We start from the raw sequence: 27,319 nt of genomic DNA on the forward strand, positions 1-27,319 counted from the left end.
AGGAAGCAGCTGACGGTGAGAGCCTTGGTGGTGAGCTTTGTGCTGAGCATACTCTTCAGCTTCATAGTGATGAAGCTCAACCTCTCCACCGGTATCATTCCTTCCCTCAACGTCTCTGCTGGTCTCTTGGGCTTCTTCTTCGTCAAGTTTCTTCGGCAGTTTGGCTTGTTGAAGCAGCCTTTCACCAGGCAGGAAAACAGTGTCATCCAAACATGTGTCGTCGCCTCCTCCGACATTGCCTTCAGCGGTTTGCCGCCTCTGTCTCTCTATTAATCAGTATATATATATATATATATATATATATATATATATATATATATATATATATATATATATAAAAGTAATTGGATACTCTTCTTTTGTAAGCTGGACTAAAACCACCTACCACGTCGAATATAGGATCGAAAGGTTTATGGACTAATGTCTTTGTTTGGAGTATTTATTTTCTTGCAATCTAGAAATAATATGTTATACTGAAAATTCCTTTTTTTTTTTAATTGATTTCTATGAACAGGAGGTTTTGGAAGTTATCTGTTGGAATGAGTGAACGCATTGCCAAACTATCAACAAATACTCATGATTTCAAAAACCCGTCATTAGTATGGATTATCGGCTTTCTCTTTGTTGTCACTTTTCTTGGACTCTTCTCGGTGGTGCCTCTCCGAAAGGTATATAGCATTTGAGAAATCTTGGGCATTTATTAGATTTAAGAATTTTTTTTTTTTTTTTTTAAAAGGAAAAAAATAAGTTTATAGAACACAAGGAAATTAAATTAATCAAATTATCGTGGTCATAGTGCTCTTTTTCTCCAATGATGTGTTTGATGTTTGGTGTCAGATTATGGTCATAGACTTCAGACAAATTATCGTGGTCATAGTGCTCTTTTTCTCCAACGATGTGTTTGATGTTTGGTGTCAGATTATGGTCATAGACTTCAGACTCACGTATCCAAGTGGTACTGCAACTGCTCATCTTATCAACAGCTTCCACACTCCTCAAGGAGCCAAACTAGCAAAGTAACGTATCTAACACTTAATGGTTTCTAGTGCCACCCCACCCCCCCCCAAAAAAAAAAAAAAAAAGAGGAAGAAGAAGAATGGTTTGTGGTTAAATGCTACCAAATGAAAATTTAGAATATCTTTAATTCTTTCCTATTCTACTTTTCCAGGAAACAAGTGAGAGAGTTGGGCAAGTTTTTCAGCTTCAGCTTTTTATGGGGTTTCTTCCAATGGTTCTATACTGCTGAAAACGGTTGTGGATTTGCACATTTCCCTTCATTAGGGCTCAAAGCATATAAATACAAGTACATATATAATTATCCTTCACTTTCCTCTTCATAAAATTTCAGTTTACTTTATGCAAAGAAGAATTTGCATTTGATAAAATTTTTGCTTCAACTAAGTCTTGTTCTCATTTATTGATGTTGTGCCTGTCAATATAAAACAAAACTCCAAACACACCTAGAAGAGGGGTTGAATAGGTATTTACCAATTAACACGGAACTTAAAAATTAACAGCCATAATCAAATCAATCACCCAGTAAATTAAAGAATAAAAATTATACACCGCACAATATCAATAACTACACAATCAACACTAGGATTTTGGTGATGAAATAGAAACCTTTTGAAGAACTCTTAAAAAATAAAACCACTCCGATGCAGCCAAACCCAAAAAATTAATCTACTATAAAATAATAAGGATTACAAGAAGTTTACACTTATAAAACCTTTGAAGTTGACACTGTCTTGCATAAGACAAGTGACCTACTTAACTTCTATTGTTGTAGCCCTCCTCAGAATGTCTGGAACAATTCTTCTACTTGATCTTTTTTACTGAAACTCTGATATGCTTCAATTGTTATTGATAAACGGCTGTGGTTTACAATAAAGGCTCTGAAATAAAAATAATTGAAAGCATAAAAACATAAGTTTTCTCTCTTAGACATGAAGGAATAACCTCTTTTTTCTCTAAAAATATTTCCTCAAATCCTTACAAAATTGAGGCTCCAAAGACCTTAAATAGACTTGAAAAAGTAGCCCAAATTAAATCACAGTGTCGGTTCCCAATTTCCGTCAATTTGGACAAGATTTTCCGTCTTCTTTTTAGGTCCTGTTTCAACCGAGAAAATGTTGGAATTGGAAAATTTTCATTAAATAAAAATTGCATCATTTTGAGTTAGCTTTTCAACGACGCCAAGTTTGCTTCAAAATCATAGCTTGGAATTAAAAGTTATGATCATTTTAGTCCGGTAAGGTTAATGTTGACAACATACACAAACTTGAATAATTATGTCTTGGATTAACTTTTTTACCAACTTAACCTTAGACATAAAAACTTACACCAAACATATTTTGACACTGAATTTTCCAAATCTTGATTGTTCTGCAGATTTTACTTTGATTTCTCAGCAACATATGTAGGAGTTGGAATGATTTGTCCCTATATCGTAAATATATCAGTGCTGGTTGGAGGGATTCTTTCTTGGGGTCTAATGTGGCCTCTCATAGAAAAAAGAAAGGGTGACTGGTATTCTGCAGACCTGCCAGAAACCAGTCTATATGGTCTTCAAGGTTACAGGGTAAGTTCCCTCTAATAGAGACAGCCATATATACCACACCTAGCTATATTTTCATCTAGAAGCAGTGCTACACATTCATAGTTAATTTGTCCATTTCTTGTCAATCTATTTTATAAATCTACCATTGAATATGTGGGATCTTCATATGGTCCCACAGACTCAATGGTGCACTTGCCCATATCGTGTACAGAGATGGACAAGATATGAGCAAGAGATGAAACTAAACATTTATAATTTTCATCTATCAAGAAGGCTTTTCTGTTTGTTGAAAACTTTAATTTATATCCTTTATGTAGGTATTTATAGCCATAGCCATGATCCTAGGTGATGGTCTATATAACATCCTCAAGGTTCTAAGTCAAACCATCATAGGTTTGTCTCATCAGTTTCAGAAAAAACATGTGAGCTCTGATCTCCCCACTGCAGACCATTCTTCTCATGTGAGCTTTCAGGTCTCATATGATGACAAGCGCCGAACCCAAATCTTTCTCAAAGATCAAATTTCAGCATGGTTTTCTGTTGTGACAAATGCAAATCCAAGATCACCAAAGAGGTAGAAAAGTGCAGAATAGAAAAATAAACACAACCACACAAGACACCAAGATTTAAGTGGTTCGGCTTAACAAGCTTACATCCACTGGCGGGGACGATCCAGGAGAAATTCACTAACAAAAAGTGGAGTACAAAGAGTAGTACAAACAAAACCACTCAAACCCAAAAGCCCCAGTACACCCCAATTTCACTCAAAAGAGAATTAGATACAAAAGAGAAAAATATTCTCTAAAATTCTCTAAGCATTTCAGCACTCCAAATGTGAGATCAAATTGAAGAAAAATGGTGCATCTTCTTCTCCCTACAGCACAAGCCTTTCTCTCTCTCTCTCGGCAATTTTTTCTTTTTTTCTTCTTTCTCTCTTTTTCTTGCTAAAGTTGCTGCTTTCCTCTTGTTGACCGAATGGTTTCAAATAAAACAACAAAGCCTTTTCACAAAGCTTCTAGAAGAAGCTCAATCAATGGAGAGAAAGAGAGACGTGTGGGAGAGAAAAAAAAAAACAAGACAGAGTATGGGATGCCATACTGCTGTGGGGCCCACGGTAAGACTTGTGAAAACAAGTCACAAAATCTGACAAATCTCCACCTTGACTTGAATTTCATCAAGTCTTCAACACAAATATCCTCAAGACGTCTCCTCCAACACCCCTAAGGGTAATTACAAACTGCAAACACCAATCAAGCCCAAGCAATGCTTGAACTTGAGGATCGGAAGTGGCTTCGTCAACATGTCCGCTGGATTTTCCGCCGTAGCAATTTTCTTCTCTATGATATCATCTTGTATCACGACCTCCCGAAGAAAATGATATCTGACATCAATGTGTTTGGTCCTCTCATGATACATTTGATTTTTGGTCAAATGTATTGCGCTCTGGCTATCACAAAATATAACAGTCTCATCCTGTTGCAAACCCAGATCACTAACCAAACCTCTGAGCCAAATAGCTTCTTTCACTGCCTCTGCTGCAGCCATATACTCTGCCTCCGTAGTGGACAAAGCAACCATCGACTGTAAAGTCGCTTTCCAACTAATGGCACACCCCGAGAGAGTGAAAACAAAACCTGTCAGAGATCTTCTTTTATCCAAATCACCAGCATAATCTGAATCAACATAACCAGTAACACTGGAACTGATACCACTGCCTCTTTCATAGACTAAACCAACATCTGTAGTGCCCCGTAAATAACGGAGTATCCATTTCACTGCCTGCCAGTGGACCTTGCCCAGATTCACCATGTAGCGACTAACAACACTGACTGCCTGTGAAATATCTAGACGAGTGCACACCATAGCATACATGATGCTTCTAACTGCATTGGAGTAAGGAACATGTGACATGAACTGCTCCTCTTCCTCACTCTGTGGCGCTGACGCTGCTGAGAGTCTGAAATGAGCTGCAAGTGGAGTACTCACTGATTTAGAATTATGCATATCAAAGCGTTCAAGTACTTTCTCAATGTACTTTTTCTGTGACAAGTACAACTTTCCCGCTTTTCTATCCCTGTGAATCTCCATACCAAGGATTTTCTTCGCAACACCCAAATCCTTCATTTCAAACTCATCACTCAACATATATTTCAATCTCTTAATCTCCAACATACTTTTAGCAGCAATAAGCATGTCATCCACATAGAGTAACAAATAAACAAAAGAACCATCTGACAATTGCCTGTAATACACACAGCTGTCATAGCTACTTCTTGTGTAACCATGTCCGATCATAAAGCTGTCAAAGCACTTGTACCACTATCTTGGAGATTGTTTTAAACCATACAACGACCTCTTCAACTGACAAACATGATCTTCTTTACCTTCAACAATGAACCCTTCTGGTTGATGCATGTAAATGGTTTCCTCAAGCTCACCATGCAGAAATGCAGTTTTCACATCAAGTTGCTCAAGTTCCAAATCATTTAGAGCAACCATGGCAAGCAAAACACGAATAGAACTATGTCTCACAATAGGAGAGAAAACTTCATTGAAGTCCATACCTTCTCTCTGACTATAGCCCTTTGCTACCAAACGTGCCTTGAACCTTGCATCTTCAACACCTGGGATTCCTTCCTTTTTCTTGAAAATCCATTTGTAACCAACAGTTTTAGCGCCTTTAGGCAATTTCACCAATTCCCATGTTTGGTTCTTATGAAGAGACTCAATCTCCTCATTCATGGCAACAACCCATTGAGCAGACTCACTACTTGTGACAGCTTCTGAGTAAGTGGAAGGCTCCTGGACTGCAGTGTCCTCTGCCACAGTAAGTGCATATGCTACCAAATCTGCATAGCCATATCTCTGAGGTGGCCTAATCTGCCTCCTCTGTCTACCAGCCGCAATACTGGTCTCTTGCTTTTCTTGTGGATCATCATCATCAGAACTGGAATCATGAACATCTGTAACAGGCTGATCTTAAGTGTTATCTCGCACCCTCTGTGAAGCCTTCACCTGAAGCTCCACCTCCTTGCTAGAACCTTGCTCCTTTCCTGCAGAAATAATGACTCCTTTCTCGGGTGAAGCATGGAAGATTCATCAAATACAACATCTCTACTGACTATAAACTTAGGTGATTTAGGATCAGAACACCACAATCTATATCCCTTCACCCCATCCGCATAGCCTAGAAATATACATTTCTTTGACCTAGGCTCAAGCTTACCATCATTCACATGACAATAAGCAGGACAACCAAAAGTTTTTAAAAAAGAATAATCAGCAGGAGTACCAGACCATACCTCATAAGGAGTTTTACAATCAATGGCTGTTGATGGAGAACGGTTGACCAAATAGCAAGCAGTATTGACTGCCTCAGCCCAAAAATCTCTAGACAACCCGGCATTTGAAAGTAAGCAGCGCGCTCTCTCCAAGAGAGTCCTGTTCATCCGCTCAGCAACCCCATTTTGCTGTGGAGTATGACTAACTGTGCGATGTCTAGCGATGCCTTCATCCTTGCAGAATTTATTAAATTCACCACCACAAAATTCCATGCCGTTGTCTGTTCTGAGTCGCTTGATTTTCTTCCCAGTCTGATTCTCAATTAATGTCTTCCATTGCTTGAAAGTGGCAAACACATCACTTTTCTTCTTCAAAAAATACACCCAGACTTTTCTCGAATAATCATCAATAAATGTAACAAAGTATCGAGCACCACCCTTTGATGGAACCTGAGAGGGACCCCATAGATTTGAATGGATATAATCCAATGTACCATTTGTTTTGTGGATGCTTGTACTGAACTTGACTCTGCACTGTTTCTCGAACACACAATGCTCACAAAAGTCAAGAGATCCCGTTTTCTGGTCACAAAGCAAACCCCGCTTGCTCAGGATTGTCATACCCCTCTCACTCATATGACCCAACTGCATATGCCATAACCGGGTAGTGTCTGAATCTGGATCATCTGAAGAAGACACAGCAGCTGAACCTGTTACCGTACTATCCTGAAGAAAGTAGAGGCCATCAACCTTGTTACCTTTCATTATAACCAATGAGCCTTTGCTAACCCGAATAACTCCACCTTCACCGGAATACTTGTATCCAAGGGAGTCCAAAGTGCCCAATGAAATAAGATTTTTCTTCAAATCTGGTATATGTCGAACATTCGTCAAAGTCCTCATAATCCCATCATGCATCCTAATTCTGATTGTACCAATACCAACAATCTTGCAGGCGACATTATTTCCCATCAAGACTGAACCACCATTGACTGAATCATAGGTAGTAAACCAATCCCTTTTAGGGGACATATGAAATGTACAAGCAGTATCAAGGACCCACTTGTCGTTAGAACGATCATTAGAAATGGTAATTGCAAGGACAAGGTCTGAACCCTTAGAATTTCCTTCAACAACACCTGCCACAAAAGAGGAACTTTGCTTGTCACCTTCCTCTTTATTTTTCAGCTTCGGACACTCGGATTTATAATGCCCATACTTTTTACAGTAGTAACACTTTACTTTCTTCTTTGACCTGGACTGTGATCGGCCTCTTGATTTACCTTTACCCGAATCCCTCTCACTAGATCGACCTCTAAAATTGAAAGAATTTTTTGAACGACCCTTAACAAATAAACCCTCTACCTGATTATCACTACCTTTACTATTCAATCTTGTCCTCAACTCCATAGAATTCAAAGCAGATTTAACATTAGCTAAGGAGATAGTATCTCTACCGTACAACATTGAATTAACAAAATTATGAAAGGCATCCGGTAGTGAACGTAACAAAATCAGGGTTTGATCCTCATCATCAACTTTAATATCAATATTTTTCAGATCCAAAATAATTCTATTAAAATTATCAAGATGATTACAAAGAGGCATACCTTCTTTCATCTTGAGGGTATATAACCGTTGCTTCAAATACAATCGGTTAGTGAGGGATTTCTTCATGTACAAGCTCTCCACCTTCTTCCAAAGTCCAGCGGCTGTTTCTTCATCGGCAACTTCTCTTAAAACTCCATCTGAAAGAGACAACAAAATTGCACTGTGGGCTTTTTCTTCAAGTTCCTTCGTTTCCTCCATTGATGATGTTGATGGCACCTCGCCATCCAAAATCTTCGCCAAGCCTTGTTGTCGTAACAAAGCTCTCATCTTGATACGCCAAAGGCTAAAACTATTCTGACCATCAAACTTCTCTACTTCAAATTTTGCAGTAGCCATCCCGCAAAATAAATACCCAAGCTCTGATACCAGTTTGTTGTGACAAATGCAAATCCAAGATCACCAAAGAAGTAGAAAAATGCAGAATAGAAAAATAAACACAACCACACAAGACACCAAGATTTAAGTGGTTCGGCTAAACAAGCCTACATCCACTGGCGGAGACGATCCAGGAGAAATTCACTAACAAAAAGTGGAGTACAAAGAGTAGTACAAACAAAACCACTCAAACCCAAAAGCCCCAATACACCCCAATCTTACTCAAAAGAGAATTAGATACAAAAGAGAAAAATATTCTCTAAAATTCTCTAAGCATTTCAGCACTCCAAATGTGAGATCAAATTGAAGAAAAATAATGCATCTTCTTCTCCCTACAGCACAAGCCTTTCTCTCTCTCTCGGCAGTTTTTTTTTTTTTTTTCTTCTTTCTCTCTTTTTCTTGCTAAAGTTGTTGCTTTCCTCTTGTTGACCGAATGGCTTCAAATAAAGCAACAAAGCCTTTTCACAAAGCTTCTAGAAGAAGCTCAATCAATGGAGAGAAAGAGAGACGTGTGGGAGAGAAAAAAAAAACAAGACAAAGAGTATGGGATGCCATACTGATGTGGGGCCCACGGTAAGACTTGTGAAAACAAGTCACAAAATCTGACATTTTCCATTGGAGGTTATGTTGCTATTGCTGCCATCTCTACAACAACTCTTCCACATATCTTTCACCAATTCAAATGGTATTACATATTGGTCATCTACATATTTGCACCCATTTTGGCTTTCTGCAATGCATATATATGGTTCTGGGCTCACTGATTTGTCCCTAGTATCCATTTATGGAAAGCTTGCCATCTTTATCATTGGAGCATGGGTTGGTGCCTCTCATGGTGGAGTTCTTGCAGGCCTAGCAGCTTGTGGGGTTATGATGAACATTGTCTCAACAGTCTCTGACCTAATGCAAGATTTTAAGACCGGCTACTTAACACTGGCTTCACCCTGTTCCATGTTTGTGAGCCAACTAATTGGCAAGGCAATGGGTCGTGTAATTGTCCCTTGTGTCTTTTGGCTCTTTTACAAGGCCTTTGATGATCTTGGGCAACCTGGAAGTCAATATCCTGCCCCTTTTGCTGTTGTGTACCGTAACATGGCTTTGCTAGGGGTAGAGGGCTTCTCAAGTCTACCAAAGAATTGCCTTCAACTTTGTTTTGTGTTTTTTGGAGCAGCCATTCTGATAAATTTGATTAGAGATTTAGTGGATAAGAGGTGGAGACGATTCATTCCACTTCCAATGGCAATGGCAATACCTTTCTATATAGGATCATATTTCGCTATTGATATGTGTGTTGGAAGCTTAATATTGTTCGTGTGGCAGAAAATAAACAAGGCCAAGGCAGATGCTTTTGGGCCTGCAGTAGCTTCTGGTTTGATATGTGGGGATGGGATATGGACTTTGCCGGCTTCTATCCTTGCTTTGGCTGGGGTTAAGCCACCAATTTGCATGAAATTTTTGTCACGAGCGACAAATGCTAGGGTTGATACGCTTTTATCATGATAAGGCTAAGGTTTAGCATGTGATAAATGAATGTAATATTTGAAGGACTGGTAAATAGCCTTGTTTTTTTTTTTTCTTCCCTTCTCTCTCCTTTTCTCTCTTATTTCCTTTCTTTGTGCCGTCGACAAGGTTAGGGCAAAAGCAGCCATAAATGTTATAACAAAAAGTTTGTGTTCGCTTTCCCTATGCTTGCTCTGTAACGCCCTTAAATCTTGCATTGATTAGTTTGGTAGAGTTACTGGCAATTACCCCAATATAGCTATCTAGTAGTTTTCTGGGAAACCACCACTCTAAGCCAACTCAGAGTTAATGCTTAGGAAAGTGAGATAAAACTGAAAATTTTAATAATCATAAGGGAAATATATATTATACTCAAAACATAGACACTGAGCAGCTAATAAAAATAATAACTTGATCAAAGTTGATAACATGGAGATCTTTGGTCTTACATAAATCCGTAGTGGCAACCTTGTCACTCTTCTCCTTCTAGAAATAGGTTTTCTACAAGATGTAATAACCGCAGTGGTCTAACGACTTAATAGGTAAACCTCATGGTTGGGTATGACATGAGCCAGTTATCATTGAGCAGAAATAAACGTGCAGTTTGATGAAGATTTCAAAAGGTGTTGTCTCTGTTGATACACCATAAAATATTGTCTTATTGAGAAAAAGAGGTATACTTCTAGCGGAAATCGCTGAAGTGTTTTAATGCAGAAAACTAATGATTTATAGGTCATAATTATCATATATGGTTTACCTGAGATATTACCCATTCTCAGCAGGGTTGGCGCTGTCTCGAGAGATTTGTAATACAGTGACAGTGCCCCGGCCATTGTATGTTATCGTCCATAATACTAGCAGCCCAGCCGAGTCTGACCTAGTGTGGCCCATGCTACTAATGATGTACGTCTTGTGATAACCCGTCGATTATGGCTACGCCGGTCACGAAATAACTATTGGATCCAAGGCCCCTATATCATATCCATGCATAAATTTGACCATAGAATCAAGTTTATATAGTAAGATTATGGCCATTGTACTGCATGTACCGGTGTACCATGTCATATGATGCATCTTATCAACAAGTTATTAAGGCAGTTACTAAGTTATACAAAAATATAGGCATGCTTATATCATACGCATACTCAGTCAGCTGATATATCACACGTTTATAAGGAATGTAGTTGTAAGAGTTTACTGACCTCGTGTGTTCTCTTGAGTCCTCCGACATCATAAATTCTTGCTGTAACGAAATACGACACATCGTTATATGTAGTACTAGAGAACTCTTCGAGTGACACAATAATTTCTATCTAACAAAAGGGGTCGTTGAAACCTTAACTCACATATTTAGGTCACTGGGCGTACATCCTACTCTCTGGGCCAACGATCGGCCCCATGGCCATACATTCGGCCAGAGAGTGGAAACTCTCGGCTAGAAGCCCTAATCATGGTCTTATGATTCTAGGGTGCATGGTAAATACCATCCTAGGCTCCTAATGGACACATGCATAGTACAAAACATGCTAGCATGCAAACTTTAAGGAAATCAAAGGCGGGTGAAAAGCTCTTTAAAACATTCTTGGTCCTTTAAAGAAAATGGGTATAAGAATATGTCAAGGCACCTTAAAAAATTATAATACTAAAAAAGCAGTAAGAACAACATAAAGGATAAGGGAATGAACAAGAAACTACCTTGATAATGGCAAAACTCCACCAAGGCTTCCTCTTTCTCCTCCAAAATCACTTCTCACTTCTAGGGTTTGGGTTTCTTGGTGTGAGGAGGGGTTGAGGGTTGAAGGGAAGGGTTTATATAGGGGTTTGGGGTGTACTATCCTCTAAAAAGGTGGAGAATAAGTTAAAATTACTTTTAAGAGTTGTCAGCTAACGTTCAGGTACTATGGGACGAACATTCGTATACTATTACACAATAGATAAAAGGGTTTAGGTGTACATTTGGGTATTACCCAATGGCTGAAAGACTGGTCAACGAACACTCGTGGTGGTCCCCCAAGCAAACGCTCGTACTTAGGTTAAGAGCGAGCGTTAGTGTGGTCCCCCTAGCGATCATTTGTTCAGAGAGTGAAGTTCTTGGGTCTTGTTTGAAAATATCAAGGGGTTGGGCTACTCATAAAGGTTTTGGTCTTTGGGCTTTAAAATTATGTTTTATGAAAATGTTTTGTCACCTTGTAGTAAACTATTAGCCTTTTAAAAATGGGTATTTTGTCGGGGTATTACATGCTCTCTCCCTTTCTATCTGAATGATTGCATAAATTCTTATCTTGCTGCCCATATCCTTTTTTTTTTTTTTTTTTTGTTAAGGAAAATCTTTCATATCCATTAATTAAAAAAGATCAAGAGTATAAAGCCCTTACATCAGAGAGCATAAAGCTCTGATAAATCATAGCCAAAGCTTTGAGGTTATAATGTCATAGAGACAAACATCAAATCTTCCAGTCAAGTCCTATCTATGACTTCAACATCCGCTAACCCATGTCTAAACTTCAGTTATAGAACAGATTTGTTTCAAGTGGACTTAATCTAATACATAGGTAGCCCATATTCCCAACTTTTTTTTTTTCGGATATAAGAGCAAAACCCTCACACCGAAACTAATTCTCCTTGACCCAAAGGCAAGGAAAAAACCTTCACCCTAGAGATCGCTCATGAAAGCAGATCTAAAGAGAAGTCAAATCCTTATTCAAAAAAAAAAAAAAAAAACATAATTGAAAAAAAAAAAAACCAGCAAACAATTACAACAGCCGAGGCGAGGAAGGTGAAAAGCCCAACAGATTCCGTGGAGGCGAAGAGCGGCGCAACACAGTGGAGGGCAGACAGAGGCAACACAACATAAGCAAAGGATAGCTGAAGCAATTGAACTGGTTAGAAAAACCAAAAAAATAAACTGAAAAAGAAAGGAAAAAAACAAGGAGAGGAGTGGGAGGAAAGAAGAGGGAGTAGGGGGAAAGGAGAAGGGAGGAGGAAGCATGATTGTATGAGCTCCCTCCTCCCCACGGGTCTGGTTTTTTCTCTATAGGTCTAGAGAGAAAACCTAGGGCCGGCTCTAGGTTGTGATCCATATCCTTCTTTGTTACGGCACCATGAATTCTTAGTTTGTAATACACCAGTTACGGATTCAATGTTTTGGAATGAATTTTATAAGAATTGATGGATTATTTATGAGAGAATGGAAGGTTTGTAAGAGAATTTGATTGGATGTTTATGGAATCGATAGGAAAAGTATTACAGATAATAGATCAACTCGAGTTTGATCAATAACTCGTTGTGAAAATTTTAATTACTCGCAAGTGTAGAGGTCGATCCCAGAGGGAATTGTGCTTATGAAAACAAAATTTATCTAAACTAATTAAATCTTAACCTAGTTACAAAAATCGAGTGATTTTTAAATTTTTTTTTTTTTTTTAAAAAAAAAACAACTTAAACAAGATGAAATTAATCAATGGACGAGCATGAAGGTTTTGGAATCAGCACTCACACACTCATAGCAACATATTTCATGTTCATCAATATTCTCTGAAATTCTCAAACGACACATTTTATGTATGTTCTATTTTGCTTAAAAAATTTAATTAAATCATCCAAAGTATCCGTTTTTTGCGCAAATCACAAAGGATACCCGATTTAAATTAAATCATCCAATGTATCCGTGCTTGGCACAAATCACAAAGGATATTCAATAATTTAACCAAATAAAAACCATGCAATCAATTTAAATGAAAGAATTCAATTAATTGAATAGAAATAGAACAATCAGAACTATAACTCATATAATTGGAAAGAGGAATGCTGCCATGCATTCTACCCACCATCTCCCCACCATCTCTTCACCTTGTCATCTTGATTTTTTCAAAAAAACAAAAAAACAAAAAAAAAGGCAGAGAGAGAAGAGATGGTGGGGAGATGGTGGGTAGAATGAAGAAGAGCATATCTCAATTGGAAAAGTATTGAATTACATTAAAATATTGTTGCTAATCATCTGTGAGGCTTCATCCTAAACCTTAGTTGAGAAACTAGCTACACATAATTATAAAAATAAACCATACAAACAAAATGATAAACATAAAGGAAAGATTAAACCTAACAAGAGTGCCGGTGTGCTTGATTGGCCTTGGCCGAATGGGAGAGAAAACTCCCAATTCTTGGTTGTGGCTCCTCGTTTACGTCCTCTCTCCAGCCTGCCTCTAGCCTTCCAACCTCCTTTTTTCGTTTCTTTCTTTTCTTTTTATAACCCTTTTCCTAAGGTTTTTGCTAAAAAGGGCGCTAGGCAGAATTGAGCAAATTTTTCAACGCTGGCAGCTCCGTCCTGACGTGATTTTCCTGTGTGCGCTCGAGCGTGTGATCAGTGCACTCGAGCGCACGTCCGTCCGGATGGGAATTTTCCCCATCTGGACGAGCACTTCTTGATGGCCTTTTCCAGCACCTGTATTTCTTTCATTTAGTCCGCAATTTTCCCTTAGCAACCCTGCAAAACATTAAAATCACAAAACTCACATTAAAAAAAAAAAAAAAAAAGATTAAAATACAACCAAGGGATTAACGAATGCAAATTAAGGGGCTCAAATATGTAATATTTGGTACTCATCACTGATCTTACAAGACTAAGGCTAAACTATTAAGAACTATGAACTAAGGCTCTGTTTGTATTGATGTCATCTTTCCCATTGGAAAATACTTTCAGCTAAAATTATTTTCTCGAAAAATTATTTCTTTGAAAACATTTTCTGGTATTTGGCGCGTACAAAAAATCATAAATTTATACATTTTGTTCATTTAATCATATTAAACTTTAAATTACTATAATGTCCTGACTAGCTGCTAGCCGTGACTTGTCTAGGTCCTGCGACTCCTGCCAGTCCCGATTGGGTCATGGCGAAGTCCCAATGGTGGTTTAGTTGGGTCTTAGCGAGTTTTGACTTGGTCCCGGCAAAGTCTCGGTGGTGGCTTAGTCTGGTCCTTGTGAGTCCCGACTGGGTCCTAGCAGTGTCCCGATTAGGTCCCAGCGGGGTCCTAATTGGGTTCCAGTTGTGTCCCGATGGTGCTCGGTCGGGTCTAGGTGGTGTCCCTACCTGGTCTCGTTGAGTCCTGACCACGTAGCGATGAAGTCTGGGCAGTGGCCCGGTGAGTCCTGATCGGTCTCGATGGATTCTAGGTCGAGTCCCGACGAGGTCTCAACCTGGTCCTGGCTGTGGACCAATTCCAGTGGGTCTAGACCGGGTCTTAGCATGGTCCTGACGATGGCCCGGTGAAGTCCTGATGAGGTCCCTGTGACGTTTAGGCTGGTATTGTTGTTTTGAGAATAAGATACTCAAACTCAAAAAAATGTTTTATGGTTTTAAAAAATGAAAACTATTTTTCGAAATTAAAGAGGCTTTTTTGGACAAACTGAAAATATTTTCCGTTGACTTTTATTTTTCGTTGCACCAAACACCTAAAAATGTGGAAAAACATTTTTTAGAAATCATTTTACGTGGAAACAAACGGAGCATAATCTAACAAGCCAACATTTCATACGAGAAGGTGCTAAATGAATTTCCCAAATGAATACAAGGGCCATTATAGAATAACAACCCAACCATCTAACTGAGTTATCCAAATCTGTTAGCCCACTTGCATGATAGCTCAGCCCAATACAGTTATATCAAACTCACATGAGCCAACGTACTATAAACCTATACTAAGCTTAGTCCATGTGCGTTTGCCATGTAATCTATTTGACATGTAAACTTGTTACAAGCTTGGATATTATAAAGGCATGGCTTTGACTATATGTATAGTTATACATGGTCATTACTCGGGGTAAGAATGAAGAAAGCCAAACCAGCCACTACAAAAAAATTAGCTTTTAGTGACGTGGCAACCGTTCATTAGTTATTGCCACGTCACCATATTGTGACGTGTGAGTTACTGACACGTTACCAAAATGCTTACTAACGTGTCATTTTCCACATGTCACCAAATGGTGATGTGTGGAAAATGCCACGTTACCATAAGATGACGTGTTAAATGGACACGTCATCTTACGGTAACGTGTGCAATTGACACGTTATTAAATAGTAACGTGTCATATTGACTCGTTACCATGTTGTGACGTGTCAACTTGACACATTACCATATGGTAACGTGTCAGGATGCCACGTTACCATTTTTGTAACGTGTTGAATTAACACGTTACCATTTGGTAACGCGTCAACTTAACACGTTACAATTTTGTAACGCGTTAAATTGACACGTTACCAAAATTGTTAAAAAATTTTAAAAATTAAAAAATAAATTGTTTCAGAAATTTGATGATAAAAAAATTGTTTCAATGACTCCTTGCAATATTTGCTAGATGAGAAGTGTTTTTTTTATATAAGTGTTGAATCTTGTAAACAGTCATTCGATTCTGTTGACATTCATTCTATTATTATTATTATCAAATTTAGTACGTGTATTAATAATTCAAACTATAATAAGTTGTAAAAACTTGAGGCATATATATTATAAATTTAGAGAGAGTGATGAGTTGTTAAACATACATAGAAAAAAGAAATGGGGGCTTAGGACTTTGTGGCAGGCAAATCATGATTGCATGCAATGCTATAGTTAAATTTAGTGACTCCTCAGCAATCTGATAGAGTAATTATGAAAAGAGCTAGATTCTTAATAACCCTATCAAATAACCAAAGGGAACTGAATGCAAGCACTGAACATGGGGGAAATATGCACGCCATATTTTAAGTAAACATGAAATAATTAAACTTGAGCAATAAATTATAAAGTTTATATAAACTAATGAAATAAATAAACAATTCAATACTATCATACTTTATAATAATTATAAAGTATATATGATAGGTTTTTTTCTTACTATATTGTCATATTTTAAGTTCTTTATATTATGGTTTATGTTTTGCATTATATTAAATTACACATATTTAAATTTATATATATATATATATATCAACTTATTAATTACTAAGCTTAATATAAAGCTTAATAATTGCAAGTATATATTAATATAAAGGTTTATATCAATTATAAAGCTTAAGCTTTATAGTATATATTAAGCATTAAATTGCAAATGTAATTTATTAAGCTTTATATTAAATATTAAGTATATTTAGCTTAATATTTAATATAAAGCTTAATAAATTAAAATATAATTAAGCTTTGTATTAAATATTAAGTATATATATATATATATATATATATATATATATAGTAACGTGCCACATGGCACGTTACAAAAGGTAGTAACGTGCCTTATGTGGCACGTTACTATTGGCCTCGGGAAGACGCACCAAGCTGGCCGTGGCAGCTTCTTCTTCCTCTCCTTTTCTCTTTTTTCCCCCCTCTTTTCTTCTCCCCCGCGCGCAGTACTTCCTTTCGTCTCTAATCTAAATTTTTCTCTCTTCTTCTCACATAGCCACCTTCTCTTCTTTCACCTGCATGCGAACTCAGCTTCTTCTTCTGATTTTGTAGCCGGCCAGCTCAGCTCTTCCTCCTCAATCAGCCACCACCGCCTTCTCTCTCCGCCAACGAACTCATCTCTGGCTGGCAACTCACCTGCAACTCACCTCTCACACATTTTTCGGCCATCTCCCACCTTATCATCGATCAGGTATATATATATTTTTATAGTGTATATATTGATAGTTTTTTTCTATACAGTGTATATATATATATATGAACAAATTTTTTTGTTTGCTGATTAACTTATTAATTTGTTTGAAATATATGATTTTTAGGGTCCCATGTTTGTATGATAGGTACGTAAGTAGGAATGTAGGATTGTTTAATATGAGCATGCATGCAAAATATTTATATCTACATTTTTAGGTAAGTAGTTTGAAATTGGCTAGATTTTTTTATTTTGTGTAGGTTTTACAAACCTATTATATAAATGATTACAAAAATAATAATAGAGAATAGAGAATGCAAAAAAAAAACCTACCTAGCTAGTTAGATGAATTTTATTGAGGGTCCCCATATAAAGTTCAAATTATGTAATTGTATTTTTTTAAAAAAAAATTGCGACAAAAACATAACTTAAATTTATTTTATTTAAGGTCCTCGTAACAAATTATGCTTTTCAATTTGTTTTATATAATTTGGTTTAGGTTTTGCAAATTTAGATTCGAGTACATGTTATTAAATAAACAACGAACATAGATTTTTTTTTTTATGTACGGTACCCATGACAAATGCTTTTAATTTTGTATTATAATGTGGTTTAAGGTTTGGAAATTTAGATTTCATAAATTACATAAAATAGATTATAAGGATAATAAAAAAAAAACCTATAGGACACAATCAGAAAACAAATAACTAACCGATATTTATTTTATTTAGGGTCCAAATATATACATAACAAATGCATTTACAAAAATTGGCCACAACATACATAGATTTAACTTATTTAGGGTCCCCGTACCAAATGCATTTAAGTTTTGGGCTTCAATTTTGTGTTGGGTTACGTGCAAATTTATTTTATGTAAATATTAAGCCAAAAAAAAAAAGAAAAAGGAAAGAAACGAATAACAAAAAGGTAATGAACCTAGCTTTACTTATTCATTTTTAAGGTCCCCATGGGCCATACTAATGCATTTCTATTTAAGTTTAGGGTAATTCCTATATATTTATGTTTCTAATGTACATAGTAACACTATGGACAAGAGTTGGATGAAGAAGTCTAAGGGTACGAAGGAATACAGAAACGGATATAGAGCATTTGTGGACTTCGCAGTTAGGAACTGTGACACTCCAAACAAACTTATTGTGTGCCCCTGTAAGACGTGTCACTGTAACATGAGACCCCCCCAGGTTTGGTATACGACCACTTGACAGGGGGAAAGGAATGTGGGCCCAATACAAATTCTGGATTTATCATGGCGAGAGGCCTGTTCGAGCTCCAGTTGAAGACTCGAATTCAGCACGTCCGGCCATAGCTGAGGGTGCAAGTACTGAATAGGGTGGAAATATGCACGCCATGTTGCGTGATGCATTCGACATGCACGAAGTCAGAGATGACAACACTGAGCCTTGGGTTGAGGTGCATGGAGAGGAAGAACACATTGTGCATGACGAAGCCGATGGAGGTGAAGTACGAAAGTAAGAGAAATTGCTTAAAAATGCAGACAAACTGCTTTATGATAAGACCAAACATAGCAAGCTGAGTGTTACTGTACATCTGAACAATTTGAAGTGTGTGGGTGGAGTTAGTAACATGATATTCTCGTGTTTCCTTGAGCTAATCAATCAGTTGCTGCCTGCAGATGATGGAGCTTTGCTAGTTAATACATATGAGGCCAAACAGTTTCTAAAGGACATGAGACTCGGGTATGAGAAGATTCTGGCTTGTCGCAATGATTGTATGTTGTTCTGAAAGGGCAATAAGGACTTAGATTCATGTGTTAAATGTGAAAAATCTAAGTGGAAAGACGAAATTCATTTGGACGAGGATGGCCACCCCATATAGTTGAGTAAGAGACGTCCAGTCAAGGTTTTACGGTGGTTTCCCATCATACAACGACTATAGAGGCTTTTTATGTCAGAGCATACTGCACCCTATATGTGGTGGCATGCAGAAAGCCGCACTAAGGACGGCGTATTGAGGCATCCAGTCGACGGTGAAGCAGGGAAGTCATTCGACAATTTATATTCGGAGTTTTCAACGGATAGTAGGAATGTAAGACTTGGCCTAACCTCGGTTGGATTTAATCCTTTTGGGAACATGAGCACATACTACAGTACTTGGCCTGTAATGCTTGTACCCTACAACCTGCCTCCTTGGATGTGCATGAAATAGGCGTCTTTCATATTATTCTTGATTATTCTAGGTCCAAGTTCATCTGGAATGGATATAGATGTCTACATGCAACCATTAATTGAGGAATTACAGTAACTATGGAGTGTGGAGGTACGGGCATTTGATGTCTCCTTGAAAAAGAATTTCATGCTTTGAGCGCAGCTGATGTGGACAATTAATGACTTCCCGGCATCGGGCGGCATATGCAGGCTTGTCTAGGTGGCCTACAAGGGGTGGAAAGGCATGCCCTTGCTGTATGCATGCAACAAGGTCCAGACAGTTAAAACACGGTAATAAGTCTTGCTTTATAGGGCATAGGCGATACTTGCCCATGGATCATCTATGGAGGCGGAATACAAAGACATTTGATGTTAACCACGAACTAGAATATGCTCCCGATGTGCCAGATGAAGATAAAATCCTAAAACAGTTAGAAGGGATGGTATTTGGGGATGAACGCGCCGGTAAGTCAGTTAACATTGATAATTCACATGCAAAGAGGAAGAAGATTGATAATGTATTGTGAAGAAGAAAAGTATTTTCTTTCGATTGCCGTACTGGAAGGATAATTTATTGTGGCACAACCTTAAGTGATGCCCATAGAGAAAAATGTGATGGACAATATAATTGGCACAATACTTGACATTAAGGGGAAATCGAAGGACAATCTTCAAGCCCGTAAAGACTTGCAAGAAATGGGTTTGAGACATACACTTCATCCTTTCACGGGTGATGATGGGAGAATCTATATGCCTCATGCTTGCCACACGATGTCGAAAGAGGATACAACTAGTTTCCTAAAAGTGCTTCAAAATATAAGGGTACCAGACATATATGCTTCGAACATTTCCCAAAGTATAAAACATAAGGACCGAACGATGTCGGGTTTGAAGAGTCATGATAGTCACGTATTGATGCAATAGCTTCTCCCAATTGCATTGAGTGGATCACTGCTCGAAAACATGGTTAGACCTCTGGTTGAGATGTCTACATTCTTTAGGAGAATATGTTCAACGACGTTGACCCAAGAGGATATGGCCCGACTTGAGGCTGGCATCTATGTCACCCTATGCAAGATCCCCAGTTTTCTCACCATCATGGTTCATGTTATGGTGCATCTTGTCCATGAATGCCGACTCGGTGGACCGGTACAGTATAGGTGGATGTACCCGGCAGAGAGGTAAACTTTCCCGTAAAAAACTAAAATTAAAATTTTGTTGCCCTTTATTTATTTAAAAACAATTATTAGATGTAATAATTGACTAGTTTAGATATATAGGAGCCTCGGGGGGTTCAAATGTACTGTGCGCAATAAAGCGGCTCATGAGGGCTGCATTGCGGAGGGCTTCATAGCAACCAAGTTGGTGACATTCTGTTCGATGTATTTAGAGAATGCACCGACATTTCACAATAGGCCGCAACGAAACCCGGGAGGGCCTAAAGGGGCGGCAACCCAAGTCGTCCTCGACCGACTCACGTTGACACAGATTCACAGTTACATTATGTTTAACTCAGATGAGTTCCTCCAGTTGCGGATGTGAGTATTGTGTAATCAAGATATGCATGTTCATATCCTGCAACACCGTTAATTGTGAATTGTAATTAATTGATTTTATTACATTATGTAGGATGCACAAAGATTCGATAAGGCAAACTGCAAATAGGGGGCGAATGACGGACGATCAGTTGGAAACCCAACATTTTGAGCAATTTTGCAATTGGTACTGTGACAACGTAAGACTAATGTTATGCACACCTTGTAAATTTCAAAATGTTTCCTCATCGTACTAACTACATTTCACCATTGTATATGATTCGCAAATAGATAGTTCGGATGATCGACACAGGAAGGATATGGGTGACAAACTAGTAATGCATTGTAAAGGGCTGATGGTCTCAACAGTCCAATATAACAGATATGTGGTCAATGGCATATTCTTTCGTACTGTCACACATGATGAGGGAAAGAAGTCTCAGAATAGTGGCGTGTGTGTGCCGACTGTTGATGGCGAAACATACTACGGGAAGATAACTCAAATACTTGAGGTAGAGTATTACGACAGGACAAAGTATGTTATGTTCAAGTGTAATTGGGCGGACAACACAAGGGACAAGGGATACAAGGTGGATGAGTATGGCCTAACGCTTGTCAACTTCAAAATCCTTGTCTATAGGGGGAAGTTGATTAGTGATGAGCATTATGTACTAGTTTCCCAAGTGGAACAAGTTTTTTACGTCGAAGATCAAAGGAACCCAGATTGGGCTTGCGCGGTGAGGACTAAATTTAGAAACGTATACGACGTTGGTCAGAGTCAAGCGCCTCATGATGATCATGCCAACTATCACGAAAGTGAGCCACTCATTTTAAACAATAATCACCTAAACGATCCGCATAATGACATCCAATAAGTCCGACCCGGCTTCGCACCAATCGAAGTGTATGTCATTCCATATAAATTAAATATTGTACATTGATTGGTTTGTTGTTATTAATTTGTATATTGATTGTCAATTTTTCTTCATATAAGCGGTGAATATTTCTTACACTATACACATAACTAATTGGGTACGTGTTGTATTTCGTAGGTAGATATGAGTACTCGGGAGAAGACAAGAGGATGGAGGACATAGTCTTGTGGGTCGAGATCGCATCATGCCCTTACTTACAGTGAATCGCAGGAAGCTGCTATGCTTCTGAGGCAGCAATCAGGGTATCGACCCATACTGTCACAACATGTGGAAGGGCATACATCTGCAAGACACGATTATGTTTTCGACATTCCCGGCTTTTCAATTGATTTTGGCCCGGATTTCCCTGACCCATCCCGTCCGACATGCCTTACCCAGCTAGGGTATCGATGTGAGCCTACTCCTCGCGACTCGGACGAATCCCCACGTATGCCATCCCCGCCACCCACATTGACCCAGTTGGGTATATTGCCGCATGGCTATTTCGATCGGCCACCACACAGTAGTGCACGTGTGGATGATAGTGAGACACAGGCCCTCGATGACATGGATGATGAGACAGGTGACGTGCACAATCAACAGCACAATGACCCTACTTGGCCAGTATTGGCTATCGACCAGGTTTGCACGATAGGTATGTATGTATGCTATTCTAAACCATAAATATGTACATATTTATGCATGATGGTACATGTAGTTAATTAGTACATAAATTCAAATAATATTTGTTTCACCATTTGTGTGTTAATACTTCATCATTGCAGATAGCCAGAATAACTTTGAAGTGTTGACCGTAAATGACTCGCACAAGTTGTGGGACATTCCCAATGGGAAAAGGATCGTCATGGAGGATAATGACGCGTGGCAGCCTGTAGGACTAAGCGGCTCAAAATTTAGACGGATGATGGGCAAGACTTGCATGAGCGAGTCATTTATCAGGCTATCCGACGACTGGAAGGAGGTACTAGAAAATAGGAAGGAGGATTTATTTGAGTCATTGATGGTAAGTGTAGATTAGATGTTCTTAATTTATGATATATAGCATTTTTATATTAAATTTTTAAAAAAACAACCAACGCTTTAATACCCTAGTTTTTAACTAATGCAGAATCACTTCTACATCATGCCTGGGTCAGATATGACAGAAATAAAAAAAGTCTCGTTCAGAGACATGGGCAAGAAGCTGAAGCTTTTGAGGCACAAGTTAAGGAAAAAGCTCATGATTCAGAGCGGCGATACTGATGCGACAGTGGTAGCGAGGATGGGCCAGACAATTTCAAAGTACAACCCCGCAGACGTGGAAAAATTGTTGGTGAAATGGTGTGATCCCGCTTATCAAGTAGGTCACTTCAAACTATTTGTGTTTCGTTAATACACCATTGTTCGATGGCTTAGCTATTAATAATGTCTACATGTTGTGTTTGTAGGATTATTGTGTGCACATGAAAGACATACGAGCAAGGAATCAAACACCACACTACATCGGCTCGAAGAGCTACGCAAGGGTGGCACATGAAGACTTACTACTCTAATTTACCATAACTATATGTAGATGCCATATATTGCGTAGTATATATACGAATGTTTCCTTGATGGTTTGAACTTATTGCGGGTAATTACTTCGGGTAAGGCTCCTACGCGAGCGAAGAATTACATCAAGACCCATAGAAAGAAAGATGGTAGCTGCCCAAATCCGGTGATCGCAGAGAGAATTGTAAGTGCCTTACACCTTGTCATGAATTTTTATTTATGTATTAACTTATTGAGTCTTAACAATTATATATATAACAATGATCATGTATAGGCATGGATGGAGGAGTTATTGAAAACTGACCCTGCGGAACTGGTAGATGGGCCCCAGGGGACGATTAGGTGGACACCAAATGACGCTTATGCCCAGGCGCATGGCAATAAGCCTGAGTATGCGGGTCGTGTTCGAGGGGTCAGTAAAAATATTTTTCCTGCACGCGACACCATCCACTCATACTATACTCCGTCCCAAGCACGATCGTAGAACCCTGGCGGGACGATGGTCTCTCGTGCTGAACTTGAAAGAGTCATTGAAGCTGAGAGGGAGAAGCACAAGGAGCAAATGGATGCGAGGCTAGCGCAGCAAAGGGAAGAGATTATTGCGGCGGTGACCGGGCAGGTGACTCAGCAGATGGCAACGTATGAGGCCCGGTTTCGCAGCCTTGAGGGGTTGAGACGTATGAGCTCCGAGCCGGAGGTGACGACTATTAGGACTCTGCAAGATGCGGAGTCCCTAGCCCCAGTGCTTGTGAGATCCTCAGTTGATAGCCGATCAGGTAACAATATATTCTTATTGTTTATATTTTAGTAACACGATTATCTTACGAGATGACAATCATTTTAATGGCTAGTAATTTTGTTTGGTAAATAAACTTTGTTCGTATCTAACACAATTGCAACGTAATATGTGTAGATGACGTAAGAGCAGAAGCCGAGGACGACGATCACAATGAAATCCAACACTAGACGCCGGCTTGATAGTAGTCTCGTTTGTCAAGACATTATACCCGTCATTCAGCAACCCCGTGAGTATATATATAATCGGGTAGCTTATATGTATATAAACTGAAAAATAATCTACTTTGTTGTTCTTGGTTGGTTTGGATGTGGTTGGAGCTTTGCATATTTAATCTTACCATATTTGTTGAAGCCGCTTCATTGAATTAATGTATATGTAGATGTATATGTGTTTGTGCGTAGGTCGTGCAAATATATATGTTGAGGTTGTTTATGTGACAATCATTCAATTTTATTCTCATTTACTTGGACGTCGCTCATCTCTTAGGACTTGATATGATTCTACGGCAAGTGTCAATTTGCTGATTGATTGTCTGTTTTATCATTTGCAGTTAATGCGGAGAAGTCGGGAGATAATGATCATGATGATGTTCACTCGGATTTCGTCGGAGTAGTGTTTGTTTGATAGTTTTTTGTATATAATTTAAGGCTTAAGTTTTTTGTATTCGTGTATAACGTAAGTTGTATTGTGTTTTACTATTTCCTACGTTGATGTGTATATATTTAGAATTGGATTATCTGTGGTAGTTGGATTATTTGTGATACTATATTTAGATTAATGTTGGATTGATAGATTATTTATATATAGATTATTGGATTAGTTGGATTATATAATGTAACTTGTATATCAGGTGCCGACCGGAGAAAATTCTAGTATCATAACCGAAGAAAATGAGAAAAAAAAAATTTCCTACCAAGTTTTGTAACGTGTCAGCTATTGACACATTACCAAATTGTAAAGTGTCAATTACCATTTGGTAACGTGTCATAATTGACACGTTACAACCCCTTTGTAACGTGTCAATTATTAACATGTTACCATTTGCTAACGTGCCATAATTGACACATAACTAAAGTTGAAATAGTTACGATCAATTTTTTAACCCATCAAACACGTTACCATAGACACGTTACTATACTTTAGTAACGTGTTAACACCATATACACGTTACTAACGGTCCGTGACCAAAAAAATATATTATTGTAGTGAGCCTTTCACCCTAACTATAAAACTTATTTCTAGGAATTCCTCAGGTACACTAGCCTTAGGTCTTTCTATGGATCCGACTGAGCTGAAAGACATGAGGCATACATAAAATATTGTTTGTTTAGATCTAGAACATGCTCTGGAGAACTCACTTGGGATGGAAAGATACTTACGGGAAATCAAATTTTTAATTAAATTATGGAGAACAATACCACCTAACACACATGTATATCTTATAAAAGTTGAAGTTTTTAGAGCATATCTAGCAATTGTTGTCAAAATAGCTACTCAAAAAATACAACTATTTACTTTAGATACTGCTTTTTCTGTACTCTCTCCAATAGATTCTTTATTATCTTTTCTACTTGCTTTTAAATATTATTTGTCATTCTTGGTTATATATATTATTTCCAACACTCAATCAAAGGGAAAATATTGAAATTCCACATTAACGAAGTCACCTACAGTAGATTTCTCATTCTTTTCGCTATACCATACGAGTGTTGCACTAATTGAAAATTTATTGAAATTAATATAAATAACAAAGCAACAAAAGAACACCCATTCAGCATACATTAATGCAATTCACGAAAGCAACAAAAAATGGAAACCAGATGGAAATATCTCCAAAAAAAAAAATCCTAAAACATACAATAAGGCAAATAATTCTTAAGATTGACCATGCAATTGCCACAAGTTCTCGATAAGGTCAGATTGAATGAGTTTGAGTGTCTCTAATGCTCATATCCCTTTGAATGAACTCCAAAAATTTAAAGGCATGCTAGTGAGAAATTTGTACATAGGAAGTTTCATCGATTTGTTCATATTCAAAGTCATTAGCATTATTAGTATTTCGTCCGTCTTCAATTATCATATTATGCATTATTATGAATGCTTTCATAATGTAAATAAGCGTTTCATGACTTCAACTACGTGTAGGTCCATGAACAATAGTGAATTGTGCTTGAAAGCACTCTAAATTATTGTTTCACTTCCATTCTTGTTGACTCTCTTGGGTTGCAACAAATAGTTTTGTCTTTTTTCTTGTGGATATGAACGTTTTACTTCCTTTCTTGTTGACCTCTGTGGATATATACAATCAGCAAGATAGTATCCGATTGTGTAATTTTGGTCATTGACTGAGTAATTGGCTGGAGCAGCACGACCTTCCGCGAGCTCGAAAACCACAAAAGACCACTCTAGAACATTGATGTCATTGTGAGAACCAAATAATCCAAAAAAGTGCATGCCATATGCATAGATCTTGTGAAGCCACTACTTCCAAAATCATTGTTGGTTGATGTCAATGGCCATAAAACATACATTTTCACACAGCTGGACAATTCTTCCATGTCTAGTGCATGCAATCAATATTGCCTAGCATTCATGGAAAACCACGTCTCTCGCCAACTTTTAGCAATCTAGCAACAACATTAATGTTTGGAGACTTAAGTAATTGTTAGAATAAATTGAAAACACCACATTAACAAATTTATCTAGAGATTCTATTGCAATGGTTTCTCCAATCTACACATACTCATCCACATAGTCGGCTCGTATTCCATAAGTGAACATTCTAAATGCGACAATCACCTCTGAAAGGAAGACAAACAAAGTGTGTTGCAAGTTTTAAAAGTACTCGCAAGTGCACGAGTCGTTTGCAATATAGTTTATGCAAGTGCGAGGTCAAATCTGCAAGGAATTGTGTCGTGAAAGTTAATTTCTATCTAAACTAATTATATTTTAACCTTATTCCAAATTTTGTGTGATTTTTCTTGCAATAAGGTAAACTAAATGAAAGATGATATTAAATCAAATGATAAATGACTAAGGTTTTAGAATTCACCTCACCAAATTAAAACATCACTCTAATGTTTTGTTCATACATCCAAATAACGATAACACGTATGCATGTTCTATGTTTTATAAAAATACTCTATTGAAATATTCAACAAATCCATCCATTGTACAAATCACAATGAATATCCAATTGAAATCAAATCATCCAACATATCCGTTTGATTTATGAGTCATGATGAATATCAAATTTAAATTGAATGATTTGATGTATCTGTCGGATAAAACACATCAAATATCCAATTTGCACAAATAATAAACAAAACAATCAATCATAAGAATTTACTCAAATAATTGAATTAAAATAGAACATCAAACTT

At 37.8% G+C, this 27,319-nt stretch overlaps 1 protein-coding gene and 2 pseudogenes across 1 annotated transcript; 2 read left to right on the forward strand and 1 right to left on the reverse strand.

Moving 5' to 3' along the window:
* The first annotated feature begins 69 nt into the window (after positions 1–69).
* Positions 70–3,025, forward strand: LOC132184643 (putative metal-nicotianamine transporter YSL7). The gene is made up of 7 exons (XM_088518540.1): positions 70–260; positions 515–668; positions 838–1,016; positions 1,169–1,303; positions 2,392–2,581; positions 2,878–2,931; positions 3,008–3,025. Exons 1-7 carry the CDS (start codon positions 70–72, stop codon positions 3,023–3,025), a joined length of 921 nt encoding a protein of 306 aa, XP_088374666.1.
* Positions 3,026–8,451: 5,426 nt separating this feature from the next.
* On the forward strand, positions 8,452–9,327 carry LOC148584614 (putative metal-nicotianamine transporter YSL14 pseudogene; annotated as a pseudogene).
* A 16,484-nt stretch (positions 9,328–25,811) lies between these two features.
* On the reverse strand, positions 25,812–26,717 carry LOC148584615 (uncharacterized; annotated as a pseudogene).
* Between the last annotated feature and the right edge of the window lie 602 nt (positions 26,718–27,319).

Source organism: Corylus avellana, chromosome 7 (genome assembly GCF_965113065.1).
Source record: "Corylus avellana chromosome 7, dhCorAvel1.hap1.2, whole genome shotgun sequence".
Classification (NCBI taxonomy): Eukaryota; Viridiplantae; Streptophyta; class Magnoliopsida; order Fagales; family Betulaceae; genus Corylus; species Corylus avellana.